General features: G+C 44.3%; 3 protein-coding genes across 3 annotated transcripts; all 3 read right to left on the reverse strand.

Moving 5' to 3' along the window:
• Positions 1–113: 113 nt before the first annotated feature.
• BCR41DRAFT_373745 (hypothetical protein) lies at positions 114–3757 on the reverse strand (the record flags this gene model as incomplete). The annotated part of the gene is made up of 4 exons (XM_022026810.1): positions 114–307; positions 673–3153; positions 3324–3548; positions 3658–3757. The coding sequence occupies 4 exons, from the start codon at positions 3755–3757 to the stop codon at positions 114–116; spliced, it is 3000 nt and encodes a 999-aa protein (XP_021877978.1).
• Positions 3758–6467: 2710 nt separating this feature from the next.
• Positions 6468–7699, reverse strand: BCR41DRAFT_424895 (ATP-NAD kinase-like domain-containing protein; the record flags this gene model as incomplete). Its single annotated transcript, XM_022030501.1, has 1 exon — positions 6468–7699. The coding sequence occupies one exon, from the start codon at positions 7697–7699 to the stop codon at positions 6470–6472; it is 1230 nt and encodes a 409-aa protein (XP_021877979.1).
• A 461-nt stretch (positions 7700–8160) lies between these two features.
• Positions 8161–9257, reverse strand: BCR41DRAFT_311028 (hypothetical protein; the record flags this gene model as incomplete). Its single annotated transcript, XM_022021012.1, has 2 exons — positions 8161–8790; positions 8916–9257. 2 exons carry the CDS (start codon positions 9255–9257, stop codon positions 8161–8163), a joined length of 972 nt encoding a protein of 323 aa, XP_021877980.1.
• Positions 9258–10912: the final 1655 nt, after the last annotated feature.

Here is a 10912-nt window from a genome sequence, read left to right on the forward strand (position 1 = left end):
ATCCTGTTGCTGACGGTGTTGCCGATAATCTGCCGGATATATTCTTCTGAGGCTTGCCTGGGTCTGACTTAACGTAAGGTGGAGGCGCCCTGTTAATAAACCCGTTATTGCTCTTACTGTGGTCCCAATCGGAAGGACGTGGGTAAGGCAACAGCTTTGGCGAGAGCGTCGATGTTGTTGAGACTGCACCCGTAATTGGAGACTTCGCCATGACTGGGGTCGTCGTCAAAGGTTTTGATGTCGAGGATCGTGCCTTTGGAGCCGTCGCATTCTGGCCGATATTCGAGAGCCTTGATTGCAGTACTGGCTGGGTAGACCCAGCAGAGAAGGATCCAGTTGCGATAATAGTCGCTTGGCCATTCCCATCGGTAGAGCCTGCTTTCAGAGCTGCTAACGCCTTGGGATCTTTGGCGAGGGCCATGAAGCTCTGCCTTGCTGCTTTCATTGCGGCTTCTCTCTGCGCACGGCTTGGGCCTGGATCTGTATCTCGACTATGCCCATGACCTACGATCGCCTCCGATGTATGGTCCCCTGATGTTGTCGTGTTCGTCCCAATTCTGGACATTCGTTTCTGGTGGAGACCCGTCAGATACTGTTCCGGCTCAGAGAAAAAATCTGATTTGAAACCTGATTCTGAAAACGAATCCCACTGTAACTGGTAATAGAGCTTACCATCCTTCAAAAGCGTAGCAGTCGAGAATCGGTACTCTCGTTCGCCAGCCTTCTTGGGATCTGTTGTTGAGGATTGGAGACCGTCCTTTTTGGAACTATCCTTTACAGATCCGCTATCATCTGTAGTATATGAACTCTCAGACAGGGTCCGTTCACTCGCACTCCGATGTGGGCTACGTTCGTCAGATGCTGTTACGGTCTTGCTTCTTCGACGCTGTTGCTTAGTATTGACATTACCGGGACTGGTTCCTTTGGGAGGACCAACTCCTAGATGATCTGTACTTGTCGCAGGGACTGGTAATGAATCTTGAGCTGCACGTCTCCAACTTCCTAAGGTGCTCGATCCAGAATTGGAGCGCGCATGAAGCATTGTAGCAGGCGCAGATGTAGGAGGCAGATTGTCCTCTGAACTGCCCGCATTGGATATGCCAGTATTGCCCAAAAAGCTGAGTTCAAGGCGGGGAGGCTGGATTGAAAATGATGGAGGTGGTGGGGGTGGTGGAGGTGGCGGGGAACCTCCTACGACTTGATTATTCGTCTTGGAAGATTTGAGCTGCTCCTCACTTGGCTTTGAGCGAAGCTTGTAAGAAAGCGCACGGATAAATCCCGCGGCCTTGGACTTGCTTTCAGAGCTATGTGAAGATGCTGAAGAGGATCCAACAACTTGTTGAAGAGGAGTTGTAGACGCCGAATGCTGATTGGGCTGGCTCCTACTATTAGATCGACTAACAGGCTGGGACTGTATTGGTGAAGAAGTACCGCTTTGACCACCCTTTGTGCTAGGAGACTTTTTATGAGTATCTTTATATTGGTATAGACCTTGAGTGTAGCCCGGAGGCGGAGAAATTGGCTGTTCAGAAAGGCTCTCTTGGAATTTGGATTTGTGGGGAAGAGGCGCGATGGGAGTAAAGTGTACGCTAACTTCGCCATCTTTGGGACGAGAGACAACTTCGGGCTTGTATTCATCACTGGATGATGAAGACTGGGAGATAATGGAGGCGTTTGAGGAATTGGGAGCAGATGTAAGCTCATTTGTATTTCCAACTGATAATTTCTTTGAGTGAAGGCCATCATTAGCCCCTAGCTTAGCATTCGTCTTTGCGGACTTGGCGATGGTTTTGGAATAGGATCGTCCAAGGCCCTGTGAAGCGCTCCTTGAAGGGATCGCAGGTCTTTCCAGATCCTGCGACGCTGATTCAAACGAAAAAGTGGAACTGGTAGGAGATGGAATACTCTGGTCTTCGTCATTTTTAACCTGCAACAACTGCGTACGAATATCCTCAGCAACCTGAGATCGCTCTGCCTGGACTGCCAGCTCTCGTGTAAGGATTTCCTGTCGGAGTTCATTTGGTTTCTTGTGTACTCGGCCATGCATAGTGTGTGGATCCAGTGAAACTGAACGGCGTAGAAGAGAGCTTCGTTTGGCACGTTGAGGGCTCATAGAAGGGGAGGCATGGTCCAGAACAATACGGACCTTTGCGCTTGCAGACTGCTGCGTTGAGGATAATGGGGACAAAAATGGAGACGAGCTAGCGTCAGTCTGGCCTTGCTGTAGGGCAGATGCTGAATTTGATGAACGCTTTGAGGGAACTCCCGAGATCATAGGTGATGGTGGGGCTTGTCCTACTTTGGTTGATGCGCTGTCAATGCTACTGATGCTGTTGGATCGATAGATACTCGTGCACTGTGAGGGAGATGAGGACGGCAACTCCTCTGCATGAAGGGCATCCATCTTTGTAAAGTCCCAATCTAGATCACCTGCAAAGTCCGGAGCAAGTCCTTCAAGAGATGGCTCTGGTTCTGATTCGTAACCATCTGTGGACGTATCAACAGGCAACATGTATAGACTCTCCACATCGCCCACGGAAGAACGACGACGATTCCTATCTGCGGGGCGCAACAACTGCGAGTTCCTTGATTGGCGGCGAAGATAACTTAAATGGGCCTGATCTTGCATAATCTCTTCGTATTCTTGGTCATAAAAGGGTAATTGTGTTATTGGTCCTGAGCGTGTCGAGTTGGACTTTGCTAGAGAATGCGGTGATGCGGATCGTGGAGTGGCTGCAGGGTCATAGACCCCGCTGCCAGAGCGATTAAGGGAGCCAGTGGTGGGTCCAACCTCATTCCTTTGGCGTGCGCTCTTCACCTTACGAGTGATATTATCAACATAACGGTTTTCGTCGATATCGTCTTCTTGTTCAATCTTTGCCAGGTCGTGAGTGGTTTTGATACGAAGGAAAGCACGAAGTAAGTCCTCACAGGCAGCACCCCACAAATTACGCTGCTGTAAAGATGCATCAAAAGTTGAAAACTGCTCTGGCTCGGCCATGATACTGAGCGAGATGGCCTTGGCAACGGTGACAAGTGTCATATTGTTGAGATGGGCGAGCAATGTGACATCTGCGCAAAGTGAGAAGAGGTCTAGTAGGATAGCACGATTGGTCGGCGGCAAGCCACGCACAAAGCAACTGAAGCTTCGGTCTAAAGAACAAAATAAAAATCTCTTTCATGAATCAATCACACTACGAGAACGAAGAGAAGAGCAACCTTTCATTCCTCCCGTTGGTCGCATTGACAGCACTCCTGCGTTGAACTAAGAAATTAAAAAAAAGCTTTGTCCTGACAGCAAATATCCGGGTGTTTATCCTTACCTTGATCAAGATAAAGTGTCTGATAATCTGTATATTTAACTAGGGTTTCTTCTGAGCTACGGATAGCCCATTTCATAGCATGAGCTACCAAATGAATGTCAACTCGATGTAGTGGCGAAAGCTCTGTGCTGGCATCATCGTCCAAGATCATCCGTATCGTATCCATGACCACTTTCTGATTGTAGCCCATCTGAACCTGGCGAAGGATCCCCTTCGTGGTCAGACCTAGATGGGTATTGAACAACCCATGTGAGGAAATGTATGAAAAAATGTGAGTTCGTCAGGCCATGAAGATTAAAATAAGAAATAAAAAAACTAAGTGAGTAACACTCACCTCGCTCGCGAATCTCTCTGACACAGCGCTTGACAACCACCAATGTCATTTCCATTGAGAGCTCTGTCAGGTCTCCGTCGTCTGTAAAGACCTTTGCCATCAGTGTCTTTTTTTGGACACTCTTTGCCCGTCGCAAGTTACCGTTGCTACTAGATGACCGTAAAAGTGTGCCTTGTCGTGAAATAGATGAATGAGATGAGCTAATGCCCTGAAATTCTATTGTCCTTCCATTTGGATTCCCATTGTTTGCTGTGCTGCTGCTGCTTCCGCTGGATGCAAGATTACTGTTTGCGCTGGTACTACTGCCGGTGCCTTTGAACTGCTCTCGTAAGTTCTTGGCACTAGAAACTAAGCGCAGAGACATGGTTGCTCAAAATGTGCTGGTTTATATACTGCTCCTTTTCTTGCTTTGCGTTGCTGTGCACAGTTGTTGTTGTTTGTGTTTTTTTTTTTATTCAGTGCAACTAAGCAGTTTGAATGCAGGGCTGGTTTCTTGTTCTCTTTCTTTTTTAGTTAAGGAAACTTGAAAGAAAGGAGAACTCTTGTCTTTGAAGCTCAAAGTTAAAAAAAAAAGAGAGAGAGAGAAAAAAAAGAAATAAAGATGAACCTGTTGAAGGAGCAGAAAAAAGAGTGGAAAAGGCGTAGGTAGGGGTGGGGATGAAGAGATGAAAAGGAAGGGTAAACAATAAAGAGGTTGGTTGAGTTTATGTTTGTCTGGTATAGATGGCACGCCAAGCAAGGTTAATAAGTGGGTGAAATTGAGCCGCGGAATGAGAGCATCAGATTTGACCAGACAGGGGACAACAACAAACGAAGTTAATAGATTAAAATAATTATTATATCGGGTCAGTTATCACATTAATCGGAGCAGCATGCCATTCAGAGCGAGCGGATCAAAATGACCCCCACATTGGATGACAAGACAGCCAAGGCAAGTCAAAGAGAGAGAGTGTGTGTTAGTTGGAATCAATAGTATATATAACAAATAAATTAATGATAAAAGGGGGTTCAAATCGGAAAAATAACCACAATGGTGAATGCGATGTGATTCGTGGTTAGTGGTTAATTGTCATTAGCATGGGATGGTTTTACAGACCCGACATGAGAACGCGGCAGAAAAGATTCATGGATTTAATCCGGTAAGAAAGAGGACAAAAAAAAAAAAAAATACGTGGTTAGCTGAAGGACAAAGTAATGTTCAAAGGATTAACAAAGGACTTCGGGTTGCAAATGACAGGCACACACATGCGCAAGGTTTTGTGGTCCAAGAATTGTCTGAATGAGAAATTGTTGAAAACGTGCAAAGTAGCTCGTCGTAAAAAATTGTGTGAAACAAGGAACATTGATTATGACCGAGAGAACCAAAACAAATCAGAGGCAAAGGGATGTGACACATGCGACGGATGGACTACATGCTGTTAATGTGTTACAAACTACACGTGTTTATAGATATGAACATGAATATGAAAATGAAAATGGAATCTGAACATGAAGAAATACTAAAAGACGATTCATGTCTCAATGGGTAAGCGAGTGAAAAAGGCTTTTCTTTAAAATTAGCAACAAATGAGGGTTTCGGAATGATCCTCCTTCAGGAAAAGTGCACCATGCTATTGATGGAACGATGGGATGCAAGTGACTAGTTAATTACCTTTCTTTCTTTTGTGTTATGCTCTATCAGCTACATGTAGAGGATTTGTTGGATCACCTCGATGTATCAATTGTTCGAAAGGGTACTATCGATACTGAATTGTCCAGAAATTTAGAAACATAATGATTAGCAAAAATGTCAGGGGTCAATAATGCTCAACAGTCTAGAATCATTACTCCAACGGCATAGAGGATCTCACAGTCGGATGAGAAGGAAAAAGTTATTCGTAGACAAATTTGAAGGGAAAATAAGCACAGACTGATGTTTTTCAGTGCACTGCTGAAGAATGTATATATGACAGTCGACGAACGACTATGCCTCTTGATCTGCCTGTACATGTTACTCAGGCAGGCGTTTAATACCTACAGTGATCTTGTTTTAGATCGTAACCTAACAGTCCTGCCAATGTTGGAGCAGGTAAAAAAGTTCGAATCGACACAAATCAAACTTGAAGTATATATTTCTACAATGGATAAATAAGTTGAAAAAGTGAGGATCATACAAAATGAAATGGGGTCAAGAAGAGGAAGTATTATTTATGAGCGAAATAAAAGAAAAATAAGATTTGCCATGCTCTCCTTTTTTCCTGTGGGCGAAAGGGTTGCAAATATTTACCCTTGCAATATCAGTTCTTCATGTTTACACAGCTCAACCAAACATTTTATTTCTCCAGAAAGGCTGAACGTCAATCTTTTTTTTTTTTTTTTTTTTGCGACTGAATTGTATTGATGAATAGGACCATCTGAATATGGAAACCCTGCTTTTGGTAAAAAAAAAAAATAAAAAAAAAAAAGTGTATATATATACAAGTGTGAGAATCTGGGGTCTAAATCTGTCTCCTTAAAAAGTAAAGATCACAAGAACTATACCGGCTCCCATGCCCATTTGCCAGTTGCTGCAATTTAGCCTCATCGCTCAAATGTATTTATAATATCACGTATTTTTGTATCCATCAGTTTCTCACAGCATTCAGTTGTGCTCTTTGATTTCAAATGGTCCCATACCAAAGATATTTTTGTTGCAGAGGACAAACAATCGCCACATGGCAGTTTTTCCTTTGTAATATAGCGATACAGAAATACAAGGCTACAAAGGTTTATTCCAGACAACAGAGATGTTGTGATCAACAAAGCTGTAGTCTGTTTTCCTTTTTATTTTTGGCTAGTTATAGACATAGAATAATTGAATGTTCAAATCTGAAACAACTTCAAACCTCATCCTGCCCTGCGGTCCTGCTTGTACATTCAGAAACTCTCCATCGACACAAAGACGACCCACCCCGGAAGATTCAAATTCAACAGCCTTAACTTTGTAGTACTCTACTTTTTCCATCTCAATATGCTTTCCTTCCTTGGCTGCAGCGCCCAGTATCTTCAAAATTTGAGTACGACCTACATTCTGGACAGCCAACACATCCAGCCATTCGTCAGACGTCCTTGCAAGTGGTGTCGGTTGAAACCCTGTCTCCAGTGAGCCCTGCTTTGTGAACATAAGATATGTAAATGGTCCTGATAGCGTCAATGAAGGCTCAGTTGAGACAACGCGGCTGTTAACATGGGTAGCTGAAGAAAATTCCTTTGAGGATCGATCGTATCGCTGAACAGGACCATAGAAATCCACACGCGCCCTGTACTGCTTTAGTATAACAATATTCTTGAGAGTGGCAACCTTAAATCGTTCATTACCTAGAAAACGAAATCCGTCGGCATCATGCACTGTTGCGCAATGGAGGCCGAAGCTGTTGACAACGACTGTGTACACATGAGGCTCCCAGCGGGGAGGTACGGACGAGAGTAAATGCCCATTGTTATTGTTCGCCGAATCCGTTTTTACAGCTTCATGTGCTTGCTTGGAGACTTGAATAACACGTAATGGTGTAGAATTACCAGCGAGGAACCGGTCGACCGCAGTTTGAACTGTAGTAATATTTAGACTTGTTGCGATAGCATTCCCTGTTCCTGTTGGTACCACCGAGAGTACTACCTTGGGTCTGAATACATCTGTGATCAATGGACTTTCTACCAAGCCAGTAAGGATACCATTCACTATCTCATGTACGGTCCCATCTCCGCCTAACACCATGATACGGAGCGTTGCACTCGAGGAGTGTACTGCTGATGAGGTAGCATGGACTTCTTCAGAACCACCAGTATGGGTGCTCCTAATGCCAAAAGATTGCGCAAGCTCAATAAGGATTTGTTGGATGTTCTCTTTAAAGTAGCTTTGGGCGTGACCATGATGGGTAGTTTCGATCAAGTAAAACGTAGTGCTTGACTGATCAAGTGCAGGCCGGACCACCTTATTAAACTGATCTTGACCCTGTTTTCGTCCTGCAAAGGGATTAAACACCACCAACAAGGGAAATTTGTCATATGTAAATAATATTCCCATAGTAATTGAAAGCAAGGTAGAAGACAAAAAAAAAAAAAAAAAAAAAGTGTGAATGTGTGATGTGAATGTGTGCGCTTTAGGGAAAGCGATGATGTTAAATGAGAAGAAACTGATGTGTAGATGCAATGAAATGTAATGAAAAGGGTGCAAATGCCTAGCTGGCAGATAGACCCTGTTTCAATCCAAAAATGATAAGAAAGCCGGTAATGGCTGTCAATATGCTGAATGCTCATGGAAACAGATATCGTTGTGCATCCTTGTTGTGATCATAGTCCTTCAATATGCAATATGCAGATCCTCTGTTTGATCAATCTGCAATATATGACTCCTTCATGCCCATTGTACCTTGTCTTCGGGATAGAAAAGAAACGTTCATTATTGATATGATAAAAATATACAAGGTTATCTCTGTTATGTTATATGTCAATGAATATATCCAGCGCTTTTTTCCTTCTATATGTTTAAATTTTAAGAAGGAGCTTTCCGGTGGTCTTGCGTCCTTCCAGATCATCATGAGCCTGCTTGACATCCTGGATAGGGTAAATCTTGTGGATTTCAAAGTTGAGCTTGCCCTCCGCCACTAATTTGAACAAGTCTGTGGTCAGAGCATCAAACTCTTCACGTGTTGTAATGTACTGGAACAAAGTTGGGCGCATCAGGCGGATGTTCTTCTCTGCTAGACGCATAATATTCACCGGTGGAACGGCACCACTCGCGTTTCCAAACGAAATGACTGTTCCAAGACGACGAACAGCCTTCAGACTCACGTCAAAGGTGGCAGCGCCCACACCATCAAGAACCACATGAACGCCCTTGTTATCCGTGAGCTCATTGACCTTTTCAATTAAAGCATCGTATCCATTTGAGTAGTCAACAACATAGTCAGCGCCATTTTCTTTCGCAAGTTTAGCCTTGGTCTCATTAGAGGTTGTGCCAATGACATTGGCTCCTAGAAGTTTGCACATCTGACAGAGAAGAAGGCCGACGCCACCGGCGGCAGCATGGATCAAGACCCAGTCGCCTTTCTCAACTTTATATGCCTGACGCACCAAGGACCAAGCTGTCAATCCCTGGATGAGAAGAGCTGCACCCTTTAAAAGCAAAATTCAAAATATCCGTTCAATCATAATTGAAAAGTATGAAATAAAAATGTGAGCATGTTTTTCATCATTTCCCACGGTTCAATGATGGAAAATTAAGATATTTTTTCCCATACCTGCTCCAGAGAGATATTATCGGGCAGCTTTGCCAAGGTGGTCGTAGAAACTGCATCATATTCAGCGTAACTTCCAGGGCCCAAGAATGCGACGCGGTCTCCAACCTTGAAGTCACCTTTGGCTTCAGGACCAACCTCGACGATCTTACCAGATCCCTCACGCCCAAGAATGAAGGGCATGGTCTGAGGGTAGAGTCCGCCACGTTGATAAGTGTCAATGAAGTTCACGCCAGCATACGAGACCTTGACAAGGACTTGATCGGGCTTCGGAGTGGGCTTGTTGACGGGTACCCACGCAAGGATAGAGCTGTCGCCATGTTTTGGAATCTGAACTGCATGCATGGACGTCGACATGGTGCGGATCAATAACCTGTAGCCAATGCGTGAAGAGATGGGAGAAATTAGACGTGAAGGTGGTGTACAAGTGACAGATGTAGTGAATGCTGCTGAGTAAGACGAGAAAGAAGAAGAAAGACAGAAATGTCGAAAGGAGCGGAGCATTATGCAATAGATCAAGCAGGCAAATGAGAAGTGAATGCTTTATTCAACTCTGACATTATTCAGGATGTTTGAAATTTTATGGACATCTAGCTAGAACTTTGAGATCTTAGATGAGGGGCATTCACAGCAAGCCACTCTATCGCTTCACCATTAAAGCATCCATCCATGCAGACCTCTTGAATATGCGGTACTGCCGCGATGAATTGACGTGTCTGATCCAGAGTCATTGGGGAAACCAAGCGTCCAATATTAATAAACTCCAACCTTGAAAAAAAAGGCTGTTGCTCTTGTTCTTGCCTGCACTCCAAAGTTGAGGCGACTAGTATCATTTCAACATGTATGTTGCTACCCCAGAGAGTCAACCGTTCCAAGTTGATCAATTGTCCAAGCCTTTTTCGAATTGCTGTATGGTCTTTGGGCTGTACATGAAGTCGATTCATACTCAACTCTCTCAGTGTCAATTTGCATGCCCACTCAAATTGTCCAGCGAATACCTCTGAAGACAGTTCAACTGCTGTTAGGTCCAGTACGACAAGATGAGAGTACGACCTGACTATCTCCTGTATGCCTCGATAGGTAACATAGGCGCTATGAAAAAGCGATAACTCCTTAACTCTACTACACAGTCGAGAGAGAGCACTCAGGGTTAGATCGTCCATACGTGATCCACCCACATGAAAACTTTGTAGATCCGGGAATGATCGGAAAAGAGCGATCCACAGGTCGTTCGACATGCTCTTCTGAGCTGCCAGCATTGTGAAGGAGGTCATGTCAGGACAATAAATAGGTAATGCATCAAAAATAACCCGGATGTCTTGCCCGGAGTAATGGCCACCTAGCTGGATGCTTCGTAATCGACACAATCCTTTTAAGGCGATCAGAAGATTAGGGATATCCATACAACAATGAGGTAGACGTAGGTCTTCCAGAGGATGCAAAAGATCACTAGAATCCCATTGAAGGGTTTCGTCCTTGCTTTCACTTTCAGTAAAGGAACTGGCATGTATTTTGAAGTTCATTCCACGTAACACTAACTTGTGACACTTGGGAAAAGCATCTAAAAATTCCTGAAGAGAAAAGTAAACCGTATTGTTGCCTTGCCATTGTGATGAGAGAGTAATTTCAAGTCTCTTCAGATGACTCCAAGAACCATATCCTAATTCGTTTGCCTGCAGGCTTTTGGTAATGAACTGCTGGCACTCTCGGCCTGTCAAATATAGCTCCAATGAGCGCAGTGCATGAAATACAGGGAGTGATGCTCCACTTGTAGTGCCATCAACAAAGACTCTGTTCTCCTCAGGAAGTGCACGATCAACGGCAGCTAGTGAGGTGACGTTGGGGCATAGTTGGTGGAGACGTGAGGGGAGGTCCTTATGGCCGATCCAGCCTGTTATTCGCACATCACGGATGAGATGACCATAGAGTGGAAGGACATTAAGGAAGGCATTGATCTGAGTGGACTGAGTAATCCGAACGTGGCGCCAGATATGGGAGAA

This window comes from Lobosporangium transversale (genome assembly GCF_002105155.1).
Source record: "Lobosporangium transversale strain NRRL 3116 chromosome Unknown BCR41scaffold_42, whole genome shotgun sequence".
In the NCBI taxonomy this organism is placed as follows: Eukaryota; Fungi; Mortierellomycota; class Mortierellomycetes; order Mortierellales; family Mortierellaceae; genus Lobosporangium; species Lobosporangium transversale.